General features: G+C 55.0%; 1 protein-coding gene across 3 annotated transcripts; it reads left to right on the forward strand.

Moving 5' to 3' along the window:
* The first annotated feature begins 1,195 nt into the window (after positions 1-1,195).
* On the forward strand, positions 1,196-10,854 carry APLP1 (amyloid beta precursor like protein 1). Of its 3 annotated transcripts, none has more exons than XM_043892479.1 (17): positions 1,196-1,450; positions 2,288-2,431; positions 3,242-3,374; positions 3,612-3,724; positions 3,958-4,091; positions 4,204-4,391; positions 4,837-4,967; positions 5,342-5,416; positions 6,282-6,440; positions 6,522-6,650; positions 8,059-8,158; positions 9,083-9,190; positions 9,450-9,476; positions 9,664-9,734; positions 9,963-10,025; positions 10,158-10,301; positions 10,403-10,854. In XM_043892479.1, the coding sequence occupies exons 1-17, from the start codon at positions 1,322-1,324 to the stop codon at positions 10,499-10,501; spliced, it is 1,947 nt and encodes a 648-aa protein (XP_043748414.1). In that variant the 5' UTR covers positions 1,196-1,321; the 3' UTR covers positions 10,502-10,854. The 3 variants fall into 3 exon arrangements, with proteins under 3 accessions (XP_043748414.1, XP_043748423.1, XP_043748433.1); XM_043892488.1 differs by having other exon boundaries at positions 9,453-9,476; XM_043892498.1 differs by lacking the exon at positions 6,522-6,650.
* The last annotated feature ends 2,696 nt before the right edge of the window (positions 10,855-13,550 follow it).

The raw sequence follows: 13,550 nt of genomic DNA on the forward strand, positions 1-13,550 counted from the left end.
TATCTTAGAAATCCCCTGGCATTATTACTGTCTATCAAGGAAGGGGTCCATCGAACCTGCCCCAAGGCCCTTCCTCTTACCCTAGACTACGAAGTGGCTGTAGAAAAAAACATGAGCCAACCCACAGCCCTTTACTATCCATTGAGCACCCATGCTGCAGTCCATGGGGTCGTAAAGAGCTGGGCACGACTGAGTGACAACTGAACTGAACTGAGCACTAAGCTCTTTTAAGATACATCTAGACAAACAAATGTGTGCAGATGCGCACACATGACAGGACTGCCCCAGTCTGCTTGGGGAAGACAATTCTACACTGTATTTTGGGAAGAGAAGGAAGTGAACCCTGAAGGGGAGGCAGCAAAGGAGAGGCTAGGGGTGGGAAAAGAGAACTGTCCTGATCCTCAGAGCAAGAATGGGGGTTGACTCTTATCTTGAGGTGATAGGTACCTGACTCGGCTCATCCTTAAAGAAAGGGTCTGGGGGCTCTGGTTCATGCATCCTTGATCTAGGAATTAAAGGTCTATGACTAGGGCTCCTGGAAAGCAGAGCAGAAGGCCTGGACTCGTTGATCTTAGGGAGAAAGGGCCAAGGGCTTGGTCTCTGGTCCAGAGAGAGAAGGTACCTGGGACCCAGACTCTTGGATCTGAGGGAGAAGAGGACTGGGTGTCCACTGCTGTGGGGTTTTGTTTGATTGTTTGTTATTTTAAATCAAGCCATTTTATTGAAGGGTTTCAGAGGAGGGTCGAAAGGCTGGGAGAACAATGAGATCCGACCTCCTTTTCCTGGCCAGAATCTCCCCAGCTTCACGGTCGTTTAAAGTTCAACTGCTGTGTTCTTGATTGAGGAAATTTTGGAGGCCTAGGACCTCAAGAGGTGACCTCAAGAGGATTTGGGGGTGGGGTAGGGGCTCCTGTGCTGGCGTCCCTGGAAGAGAAGGAAGACGTTTAGTGAGGGTATGGGTCCAAGTGAGAAAACAGGAGGTGACGGTCTTGGAGAACTCAAAATCCACAACTACGAAGCCTGTGACCCAGACCCCCGGGTAGGCCCTTCCATAGGTGGGACGCCTGGAGTCCCCCACAAGGGGGCGGGGGCCTGGCGCAGGCTCTCTCCAGGGGCTTCCAGGCTGCTCAGCTGTGCGCAAAGCTGCCACGCTATTGTCCTGGCCGGGAAGGCGGGGCCGGCGCGGGGCGGGGCTGGCGGCGCCGGCGCAGCTCGGGGGCGTCGGCGGAGGAGGCGGCGGCCGTGGCGCTGGGAGCTCCTGTCACCGCTGGGGCCCGGCCGGGCGGGAGTGCTGGAGACGTGAGGGCGCGAGGGCCCGGACATGGGGCCCGCCAGCCCCGCCGCTCGTGGTCTGGGCCCGCTGCTGCGGTTGCTGCCACTGTTACTGCTGCTTCTGCGCGTGCAGCTCGCCGAAGGGAACCTGGCCGGTGGGAGCCCCAGCGCGGCCGAGGTGAGGCCCGGCCGGGCCCTAGGGGGTGGGGGAACGGGCGGGACCGGGCCTCTGGACCCCGGGGCGGATAGGTGCGAAGCAGAAAGCGCAGTCTTTTCAGCCAGGTGGCCAGCCCCCAGGCGCCCCTAATAGCGCTAGGCGTTCAGAAACCCCTAAGTCCAGGCCCCAGCGTCGTCCCGAAGTCTAGCCCCTTCAGACCCTTCCGACCTAGGTGACTCAGCCCCAGCCCCTGCCCATCTGAACAGGACCCGCCGGGCAGCAAGGCACCTAAAGCCAAGAATCTGGGCCCCTTTTATCCTCGGGACCCATATGAAGGCTCCTGCAAGGCTCCCAGAACCCAGGAACCTCCAACCACCGCCCCCCCAACCCAGGATGTAGCTCTCCATCCCCCAAGGACTGAGTGTCCAGGCCTGCAGGGCCCTGAAGCCAGGCCTTGTGGTCTTTCCACTCGAGAATGCGAGCGTGAGCTAGGGACGGAGGGAGGAGGGGCCAGAACGCCTGGGTTCTGGCCTCCTCCCCCGCCATTCAAGTTTAACCCCTTCGAGCTCCAGTGCGGCTGCGCTGGGGTGAGGGCGGGGCCTGTCTCCACGGCAACAAGGCCGTGAGGATCCCAGGAGACCCCGAGTTGCCATAGCAACGGCAGAGCTGGGGCGGCCCCCGGCCCAGTGGGAGCTGTTTCCCAGGGAACCGAACCTCCACAGAGGCGGGTGCGCGGTGCTTGATGGAGGGGGCTGGTGCTGGGGGTGTGACCATCTGGGTCCTAGGGAGCAAAGGACCGGGGGACTCACATGCCAGCGTCCCCCGTGCCCTCGCTGACCCCTCCGCCCCCACCCCCAGGCCCCAGGGTCTGCCCAGGTGGCTGGACTATGCGGGCGCCCAACCCTTCACCGGGACCTGCGCACCGGCCGCTGGGAACCAGACCCACAGCTCTCACGACGCTGTCTCCGGGACCCGCAGCGCGTGCTGGAGTACTGCAGACAGGTAGGCGGGACCGACTGAGAGGGGCGTGGCCAGCAAAAAAGCGGGTCCGAGTTGGGACCAGGTTGCCCTTAAGACGCTAGCCGTGCAAAGGCAAGGTCCGGGGAAATGAGGGGTTCAACAAGGCATGGGAAACTAGGGGACATGGCCAACAAAGAGGCAAAGTTAGGATAGGACAGGACCTGGTTTTGAGAAACTAGGTCAAGAAAAGAGAAGAACCGTGCAAACACGGCCAGCTGAGGACAGTGTCCAGTGATGAGATGAAATTTAACATTGTGGTGGACACTTTAAAGAGCAGGTGTAGGTGGGCGTGGCAAGTAAGAGGCGGGGCTAAGACAAAAAGACCTCGTGGACTCGAGTGACTGGGAAAGGGGTGGAACCCAATGGGAGAGTGGAAAGCTAGAAGGGAGGTGTGGCTATGAAAAAGCAGGTCTAACACAAAGAGAAAGGATCCTGAGAGGCCAGAGGCGAGGCTTAAAGAAGGGTGGAATCTATGGAGAGATGAACTTGATTGGGGGAAGGGGCAGAAGCGACTAGAAAAGAGGTGCGCTTAAAGGGAGAGCTTTGGGGTAATGGAGGGACCTTCATAAAGAAACCCGACAGGGAAAGGGGCGGAGCCTAAGGATGGAAGGGAGAGGTACTAAGGGGTGTGGCCAATGGCTTGTGGGGCTTAGATATCTAAGTCCTGTTCTACGGGCCTAGGGAAGAGTGGGTCTTTCGAATACTAGAGCCTTGAAAAGGGACACGCCAGCGCAGGAGCGCACCTGGTAGGGGCGAGGCAGAGGGCTGATCGCCCCGACTCGGTGCCCCCAGATGTACCCGGAGCTGCAGATTGCCCGTGTGGAGCAGGCGACGCAGGCCATCCCCATGGAACAGTGGTGCGGGGGTGCCCGGGGTGGCCACTGTGCCCACCCCCACCACCAAGTTGTGCCTTTCCACTGCCTGCGTGAGTCAAAGGCCGGGGGGTTGGGGAACGGAAGGTGGGGGGTTGGGTGGTAGACTCCAAGGGATGAGAGTCTGGCCCTGGTCTCGGGCTCGCGTTAGGGAGCTAGGTGCCTGAGTCCACAGTGGGACAGAAGCCTCTGAGGGTAAAAGATCTGAATTCTGGGGAGGGGGGAAGTGGGTAGGGCTAGTGGCTGTGAGAGTGTCTCACACCGACGCCCCCCCCCCCCCCATTTTCCAGCCGGTGAATTCGTGAGTGAGGCCCTGCTGGTGCCTGAAGGCTGCCGGTTCTTGCACCAGGAGCGCATGGACCAGTGCGAGAGTTCAACCCAGCGGCAGCAGGAAGCACAGGAAGTAAGGACCCAGCCCCTCATCCTCCCACCCCTCCCGGAGAACCCAGGATTCCAATCCTCTAACACCCTCCTCCTCCACAACCTGAGTCTGAGCCTCAGCCCCCTCTCCCCAGTGGGACAGAACCAGGAATCCAGGCTCCAAGCCCCATCAGCTCCTAAGACTCAGGCATCCAGGCTCCCCCTCCACCCTTCCTTACCCCCCAGACCTAGTATCTATGCCCACTCTTCCCACAGGCCTGCAGCTCCCAGGGCCTCATCCTGCATGGCTCAGGCATGCTTTTGCCCTGTGGCGCAGATCGGTTCCGAGGTGTGGAATATGTCTGCTGCCCACCTCCAGCAACCACCAACCCTTCTGGGACAGCAGTCGGGTGAGTGAGAGGGAACCCTCCAGGCCCAACCCTCCAGGCTCCTGAGGCAGGAGATGGAAGCCTGGGGACCTAGGCCCAGGTTCTTATTTCCTTGGGTCTTCTGCTCCCTCAGTGATCCCTCCACCCGGTCCTGGCCCCTGGGAAGCAGAGTTGAGAGGGGCGATGACGAGGAAGAGGAGGAATCCTTCCTGCAGCCAGTAGATGATTACTTTGTGGAGCCCCCACGAGCTGACGAGGAGGAGGAGGAGGAGGAGAGAGTCCCACCCTCAAGCTCCCAGACCCCTGCAGGGGTCAGCAAAGGTGAAGCCATCTCTAAACCCCACCCTCTCCACCCTAGAAGGAAGATGATTTAAGAGAGCTTTGGTGTAGGGGCATTTGAGGAGGGACCTACTGGGGAGAAGCCCTGTGTGGGGAAATGGGAGGGATGGGAATGGGTTTGGATAAAGTAGAGGTGGAAGGGCCACCCTGTCAGGAATGCAAAGGGTAAGGGTGGTTTGGGGGTACCCAGAATTGGTATGTCTGAAGGATTATTTGGAGGAAAGCTTGAAGGATAGTGTGATAGATTCCTAAGCTTTGCAAGAACAGGTCCAATTCAGAACCACATCTTGTGTGATGCCAGGCAGCAGCTATGGTTGAAGTGAACACATGGGGGTCTCCACTGCACTCTAGGAAATGCAGTTCTCTAGGAAGGGAAGCTGACCTGGGGCTGGGCTTCAGGCTGACTCCTGGATTCCTGGCCTTGCAGTGACTCCCACCCCGAGGCCCACAGATGGTGTGGACGTGTACTTTGGCATGCCTGGAGAAATCAGTGAGCATGAAGGCTTCCTGAGGGCCAAGATGGACCTGGAGGAGCGCAGGATGCGCCAGATTAATGAGGTGATGGTACTGGGGGCCCCAGGATCGCCCATAACACAGAGCTCCCTAATTACCAGGAAGTTGCTCAGGGACACATTGAGACTACCTCTCAAGGCTCCCCAAACCTCCATCATCCCCCAGCCCTCAACTCACCCCTAAGATGACCAAGGATCCCCAAGCCACGTAGAGTCCCACTGAGACACCACCAGAGTCCGTGGCAACTCTGATGCATGGTACTCTTCCACTTTAAATTCCTTCTGAATCCTCTCTCTCATGGCGATCCAAGAGGCTGTGGGACTTAAGGGATCTGGAGACTCTGAAGAAGAATGGGATGTGGGGACTTACTGGATACAGCAGAGTGACTTCTAGGATCCTGAAGCTCCCCTTGTCCCCAGGTGATGCGTGAGTGGGCCATGGCCGACAACCAGTCCAAGAACCTGCCTAAAGCCGACAGACAGGCCCTGAATGAGGTAGGACAGCCTCCAGAGTGTCCTACTTGGGTACTTGGGCGTAATGGGCTTCAGCCTGGCTCAGGCTTTTTCTGGCCTCATCCAGTTTCACCCCTTCCTACTGATATGGGCTTCTCCTGGCCCCACCCCTACACTTGGCTCCACCTCTCTTGGCCTACATCCAATCTGACTTTGCTTTCCTCTTCTTCCTCCTCCCACTGGCCATATTTTACCCAGTCTTAACTTGATCCTAACTTCTAAGGGCTGGCTCTGGAGGCCTCTCCCAAGCTGGGGCCCTGCAGACACAGCCAAGTCCTTTTCAGCCTCTCTTTAATGCTCAGCCCTGCCCCCTCCCCTGACTCTGGTTCTGACCCTCTCATTTCACTTTTACCCAATCCCTCCTCAGTAGACCCAGCCTCATCACTCTCCTACCCACCTCTCTCAGCCTCACCTTGGCACAACCCTACCCTGTGTAGACCCGGGCTCAGCTTAGCCCCATTCCCTGACTCCTGCTCTGGCTCTACTCAGGTTTATTTAGTTACAGCTGTCTCCAGTGAGCCCTGCCCAGGCCTAAGCCCCACCTTTCCTGCAATACTTGGTCCCTTTTGGCTTAACACGGGCCAGCTCTGTTCCTACACTCTTCCTACCCATACAGTGGACACCTTCATCCAGGCTCCCAGTAGAGCTGGTTCTGCCCCTACTCTACCCAGCCACTCCAGCCAGTCTCCTGTCTTCTAGTCCCACCCCAGCTCGACTCTGCCCAGGCCTGGATCCATGGCACCCCACCCCACTTATGGTCCAATAGCCCTCCCTTTCCAGACTCCCTCTGACCTGGGTTTCATCCGGCTATGCCTCTCTCCTGACCCTGTGCCCACCCCCTCGCCAGCACTTCCAGTCCATCCTGCAGACCCTGGAGGAGCAGGTGTCCGGTGAGCGACAGCGCCTGGTGGAGACCCACGCTACCCGAGTCATCGCCCTGATCAATGACCAGCGCCGGGCCGCCTTGGAAGGTTTCCTGGCGGCGCTGCAGGGGGATCCGCCTCAGGTACGGGAACCGCAGCGCGGGCGGAGGGTAGAGGGTGGAGTGGGCTGGGACGGGCCTGGGCAGCCTCCCTCCCTTCCACAGCCAGAGCGGGTCCTGCTGGCCCTGCGGCGCTACCTGCGAGCTGAGCAGAAGGAGCAGAGGCACACACTGAGGCATTACCAGCATGTGGCTGCCGTGGACCCCGAGAAGGCCCAGCAGATGCGCTTCCAGGTGCTCGGTTCTTCCAGCTCCCAAATACTCTGCCATCCCTCGGACCCTGGTCTCTTGGACCCCCATCCCTCAGATGCTGCTCTTGCCCCTCAGATCCTCTTTCTTTTATAGCAATTCATTTTTGAATCTATTTCTTTTGGGCTGAGCTGGGTCTTTGTTGCTGTGCAAGGGCTTTCTCTAGTTGTGGCAAGTGGGGGTCACTCTTCTTTGTGGTGCTCGGGCTTCTCACTGCAGTGGTTTCTCTTGTTGTGGAGCACAGGCTCTAGGCATACAGGCTTCAGTAATTATAGCACGGGGGTTCTGTAATTGTGATGCACCAGCCCAGTTGCCTCATGGCATGTGGGATCTTCCCAGACCAGGGATCGAACCTGTGTCCTCTGCATGGGCAGGTGGATTCTTAACCACTGGACCACCAGGAAGTCCCTCAGACCCTCTGTCTGCCCCCTTGGACCTCCTTCATCTCCCTGGATCCCCCCTTCTGTGCCTGCGACCCGTTCTAATCCCTCAGATCCCTACTTCCTGACCCTGGAACACTGCCTCCATCACCCCCTGTGCTTCTGACCCCTTTCTTGTTCTTGAATTCCCACTTCCTATCCTTTGGATTCTTATTTCCTGTCCTAGAATCCCCCTCTTGTGCCTGGAACCCTGTTCCTGTCCCTCAATGCTGCTTGTTCCCTAACTCTGCTTGTTTCTCCCTGAAACCCTTGTTCAGTGCCTTTAGATCCTAATTCTTATCTTTTGGATGCTCTCTTCCTGTTCAAGAATACTGATTCTGTGCTCTTGAGCTCCAAGCTTTGCCCTTGAGCCACATCATTTCTAACTTTTTTTTTAACAAGCTATATTTATTTATTTTTAATTTTTGACCACACCCTGTAGCACATGGGGTCTTGTCTCCTAACCAGGGATCAAACCCACATCTCCTGCATTGGAAGGCAGAGTTTAATCATTGGACCACCAGGGAACTCCCCACATGACTCTCCAATTCTACTTCCTTCTCCAAAACCCCCTCAAACCTTGCTTCCTACTCCTCAGACCCTACTTTCTACCTCTCCCCTGACTCATCTCCACTTCCTGTCTTCTATACCATAGTCTCTGTACCCTAGACTTACCTGGCCTCCTGTGCCCAACTTTTCCTAGCAGCTACTCCTTTTCCCTCTTCCTTACTTTCGTTCCCAAGATTCTCACATCCTGTCTCCTGTACATCTTTTCCTTTTCATTGTATTTTGCTTCTCTGCCTTCAGTTTCCTGTCCCCCATGGCCCAATTCCTGGCCCCTGTACCCTCCTTCCTGTCCATTGTAGGTGCTACTATTCCTGGGACCCTCCTGACCTTCCTCCTTCACCCGGCCTCGGTTTCCCCTTCTGTAGCCCACGCGGCTCAGTTCATCCCTCACACTCATTCCCCAACAGGTGCAGACCCACCTTCAAGTAATTGAGGAAAGGATGAATCAGAGCCTGGGGCTGCTTGACCAGAACCCCCGCCTGGCTCAGGAGTTGCGGCCCCAGATCCGTGAGTGCCCGACCATGACCCCCCCAACCTTTGACTCCTCTGCCATTTCAGTTATCTATTCCTATGTAACAACCCCCTCCCCTCACCACCCAACACACACACACACACAAACTTAGTGGCTTAAGTCAATCATTTTCACTGCTCATGATTCTGCCATCTGGGTTGTGCTGGGTGCTTCTTCTGCGGGTCTTGTCAGTAGGCAAGCGTGTAGCTACCTTGGGCTAGCAGGTCAGCTAGCGGCTGGAACTCTGGCACGAATGAGCCTCTCTCCCTTCAGAGAGGCCTCTCTTCTCCATGGAACCCCTCCATGCAGTCTCTCCAGCAAGGCACGTGGACTTCCGTGGTGGTTCAAGCTCCCCAAAGCACCGAAGTAGAAACAGCCAGGTCTTCTTAAGACCTGGGCCCACTTGGTTAAAGCAAGTCACAAACCCAACCCAGATTTACGCTGTGAGATCTATTCAAAAGCATGAATATCAGGAACTGTAACTGCCCCCTGCCCCAGAGCCCCCAGATCTATTGTAATTTCCTCTTGAATGTCGCATGCTTAACCCTAATTCTCCTGCTCTGTAAGGGGGCCATTCTCTTATTTATTTATTTGGCTACACCCTGTCTTAGTTGTGGGATGTGGGCTCTTAGTTGCGGCATGTGGATTCTAGTTCTCTGACCAGGGATGGAAACTGGACCCCTACATTGGGAGTGTAGAGTCTTAGCCACTGAACCACCAGGGAAGTCCTGAGGAGGCCATTCTCTTGAACTTCCATCTCCCTCCTCCAACATTCCACTCCCTACTCTCCCACATCTCACGTATGGCTCCCCCCAATCATGCTATTGTTAGGGTGCCATTCATTCACCCTAACAGGCACCATCATGTTTTGTGGATCCCTGTACTCATGAAATCACCCCCTTTCTGCATGTTCCACTCAGAGGAACTCCTCCACTCTGAACACCTGGGCCTCAATGAACTGGAAGCCCCTGCCCCAGGGGGCAGCAGTGAGGACAAGAGTGGGCTACAGCCCCTGGATTCCAAGGATGGTGAGTCAACCCAAACGTACATAATCCCAGGCTTTGGAGGACAGGCCCTCAACCTCAATTCTAATCCCCTAAAGTCTGGAGGTGTCTTAGCCAGCGGGTGAGCGGTAGAGGGTGGGAAGGAATGTCTGGGGTTGTGGAGGCCTCTGGAGAGTCCTAGATCCTCCCTCCTCGGCCCCCGGGAGGGGGTGTCCCCACACTTTCTTCAGTGATGCTCTCCTCTCTTCACGGTTCCACCTGTCTTGTCTCCTCTGGCTGCCAGCAGACACCCCCATGGCCCTTCCCAAAGGTGAGTAGCTCATAAAGTAGCCCCTGGTCACCACATCCTTCTGAGTCCTTGAGCCCAGAGTGGAAAAGGGCCCACACACTGGGAACCCCAGGCCTCCTGGGGTGGGGTCTGGTGCCCCCCAACCCTTCCTCAGGCAGGGGTATCACCATTCTGGACTCTCAGGAATGAGATAGGATTTGGGGGTTAGGGTCCACAGAACAAGATGCTGCGTCCTCTGGGAAAGACAAGATGACCCCCCTGGAGCAGTATGAACGGAAGGTAAGCCAGTCAAACCTGTGGGCACCTGAGGCAGGGTGGGAGGGGGGCTGGACTCTTAGGTCTGCAGGGGGAGCTCGTGGGGGGCTTGGATTCCTTGGCCTCAGAGGGAAGAAGGGCCTGAGGACATGGACTTCAGGGTCCTAGGGGAGAAAAGGGCTGGGGGATGCCCTCCTGGGCCCAGGGGAGGAGGGGGCTGGAGCCGACTCCTGACACCTCCTACTCCCCCAGGTGAATGCGTCTGTTCCAAGGGGCTTTCCTTTCCACTCATCGGAGATTCAGAGGGATGAGCTGGTAAGAGGAGGAATATTCAGGGTACTTAGGGGGAGAGGTCAAGAGGTCAGTGGCTAGACTGTGACTCCCGAAGCCACACAGGGCCCTGGTCAGCCTCAGAGATGGCCCCGGCATCCTCTCCTCCCACTGCAGGCCCCAGCTGGCACAGGCGTGTCCCGAGAGGCCGTGTCCGGTCTGCTGATCATGGGAGCCGGCGGGGGTTCCCTCATCATCCTCTCCCTGCTGCTCTTGCGCCGGAAGAAGCCCTACGGGGCCATCAGCCACGGAGTGGTGGAGGTAAGGGACACAGAGACCTGGGGCGGGGAGGAGCCCCGGAGCCCGGGAGATCTGTGGTTGGGTCCCCACGGCCCACTCTCCCACCCCTGCCCCCGTTGCAGGTGGACCCCATGCTGACCCTGGAGGAGCAGCAGCTCCGCGAACTGCAGCGTCACGGCTATGAGAACCCCACCTACCGCTTCCTGGAGGAACGACCCTGAACCAACCCCCTTCACCCCTTCAGCTGAGCCCAGACCTTCCCTCTTCCTGGAACCCCTGAACCCTAACTCCCAGCCTGGGGGAGAGGGTGAAAAAGTTCATTTCAGACCCTTTGTGAGGGGGCTGGAAATTCTTATTTCCCCTTTCCAATTCCAAATTCCATCCCTAAGAAATCCCTGGATATTCCCAGCTGCCCTCCCTGCCTCCTTGAGACCTCCTTACTTTAATTTATTTTGTACGTTAATTTATTGTCCTTAAGGTGACCAGCAGCTTGGTCCCAGCGTCTGTTGTTCCCTGGAATTCATCCTCCCATGTGTCCTCCACTAATATCCCAATAAAGTTCTCTTCCCCACCAGGCCATCCTCTGTCTGTCTGGGGAAATCAGGGTGTAATCAGTTCTGGACATTGGTGCGCAACCCCACCCAGGCCTCCTTCACATTCTTAAACTGTGTGTGCTCAGTCGCTCAGTCGTGTTGGACTCTTTGCAACCCCATGGACTGTAGCCTGCCAGGCTCCTCTGTCCATGGGATTTTTTAGGCAAGAATAGTGGAATGGGTAGCCATTTCCTCCTCCAGAGGACCTTCCCAACCCAGGGATGGAACCTGCCTCTCCTGTGTCTCCTGCATTGGCAGGCGGATTCATTAGCACCCCGGTCGATCTTTAAATTTGGGGGGGACCTTGGAAGGGGGCGGGGTCCAGAGGTCTAGGATAGGCTCTCCCGCCCACCAGGAGCTTTCCGTGGTACTGAACGGACTGCCCCTTCTAGGCCAGTATCAGCTAGGTTTCAGGCTGAACTCCAAGGAGACTTTGCAAACTTCCCTTGCCTTCTACTCATACACAGTCACATACAGCATCCACCCCTGACCTGTGAGCTCAATGAGGGACAGGGAATCTTGAGCCGTACTTCCCATTCCCGAGTCTTCATCCCTTCTTGGGGAGGCGATAGGAGTCCCCCTGGCATGTGGAAATTCAACCACGTGTCCCAGTAAGGGTTACGTGTTGCCTGCAAGTGCATCCCATTTTGTGACATGCCAGAGCTATCCCTCTATACATTACTTGCTTCAAGAGGGTTGTTATGAGGATTAAAAGGAGTAATATTTGTTGAGACATTGGAATTGTGCCTGGCATTTTGTAAGTATTTGTTGAATAAATTCTAAAATGACATGGGAGCAAACTCATGCCTGAGCCAGGCACTGATCCAAGGGCTTTACATGCACCGGCACACTCAGTCACCCCATGAAGTAGGTACTGCAACTATCCTCATTAATAGATTAGGAAATGGAGGCAAAGAGATCGTTCATCACGTTCTCAAGGTCGCCATCTAGGAAGCGTTGGAGCTAGAAATCCAACCCAGGAAACCTGGCTCCAGTGCCACTCGGCCATTTTGCTAACCTCCTGGCTAATAATCCATGGATGTCCCACATGGTGTTCAGGTTGCTCTCTGCAACATTTCAAGCGGTACCACTCATCTCCTAGACATTGCAGATCGCATTTTTACCAGAGCTTCCCAGCAGATGGCAGTAATGTGTCATGTCCTAATATTAGGATAGCACAATTTTCTGACAGAACGCTAAGGGAGGGAGCAGTTTTTCTATTTTTCCCAAAGGACCAATGAACTCACCGTGGTGAGCTCTACATAATATATACATGTAAATATAGGTCATGTATATTAAATATAGACATGATAAGTATTGGGAGAAAGATGTCTACATGATGCAAGTTGGATACAATGTTACAGTTTTATTAAGAACGCAGTTTCTGGGACTTCCCTGGTGGCCCAGTAGTTAAGACACCACACTTCCACTTCAGGGGGCACGGGTTCGATCCCCGGTTGAAAAACTAAGACCCCACATTCCTTGCAGTGTGGTCAAAAAAGAGAACCCAGTTAGAAACATCATTCTGATCTGGTTTTAACATCAGGTTAGAAATCTATAACTAGCACTACAAGCAGGGGAAAACCCGCCTTTCTATTTTCACAGCCAAGGGTGATTAACGGGCTAACAATGGGTAAGGAGCTCTGAGCAGGTGGGATAGAAAATGAAAGGCCATTTTGTTCAATATGCTCAGTACATGATTCCTTAAGAATATTTGCATTTTAATGGCTAAACTTAGAGTAATTAGTTTAAAAACACTGTTTTATTGAAATTCCAGCAGGAAAAATAACTTTACTATTGCTTATTTGATGCTCCTGTGCCCCCTAAGCCACTCTATTTTCCCATTGAAAGCAATTTGATTCTTCTTTTAGTAAAGCAGTTTTCTTAGAGATATGTTGGGCTTCCCAGGTGGCTCAGTGGTAAAGAATCCGCCTGCCAATGCAGGAGACTCAAGAGAGGTGGGTTCAATTCTTGGGTCAGAAAGATTCCCTGGAGAAGAAAATGGCAACCCGCTCCAGTATCCTTGCCTGGAAAATTCCATGGATGGAGGAACCTGGTGGGCCAGAGTCCATAGGGTCGCAGTCAGACACAACAGAGCGCACACAAACACACATACGGACATGTTATCATGTTAGTGGTGTCTGTGTGTGTGAATGTGTGTGTTTTGATACACGTTGGGATACATATATGTCAACAGAATCTAAGATGCTATCAAAAATAAATACGATTATTCTGTATACCACAAAGGAAAAATATGCTGATATTAAACTAGGTCACATAATTGACTGTAAGATAAATTCCTATTAAGTTCTTCCTAGAACTGATGAAATATGACATATTTCTATGAATTTTTCATGGGTCAGCTGCCAGGATGTGAGTACACACAGAGGAGCACATACGTGCTGGTCCAAGGCAGCTGATGTGGGAGACTGGTGCTGGCACCACCAATGACCCCACCTCCCAGTCTTGTCCTTGGGCAGTACCCTCCTCCCCACAGATTCTGGACTTGGCCACATGACGGACTTTGACCAGTGTGGTGTCAGCAAGCATGATGTGAGCAGGGGCTTGTTCTCTTGGAACTATCATGTGAAGGGATCCTCCCACCCTCCTGGAGGGACCAGAGAGGGATGCTCGGCTCACTCTCAGGGGTTTCAGCCATCTTGACCGAACTCTCAGA

Source organism: Cervus elaphus, chromosome 4 (genome assembly GCF_910594005.1).
Source record: "Cervus elaphus chromosome 4, mCerEla1.1, whole genome shotgun sequence".
In the NCBI taxonomy this organism is placed as follows: Eukaryota; Metazoa; Chordata; class Mammalia; order Artiodactyla; family Cervidae; genus Cervus; species Cervus elaphus.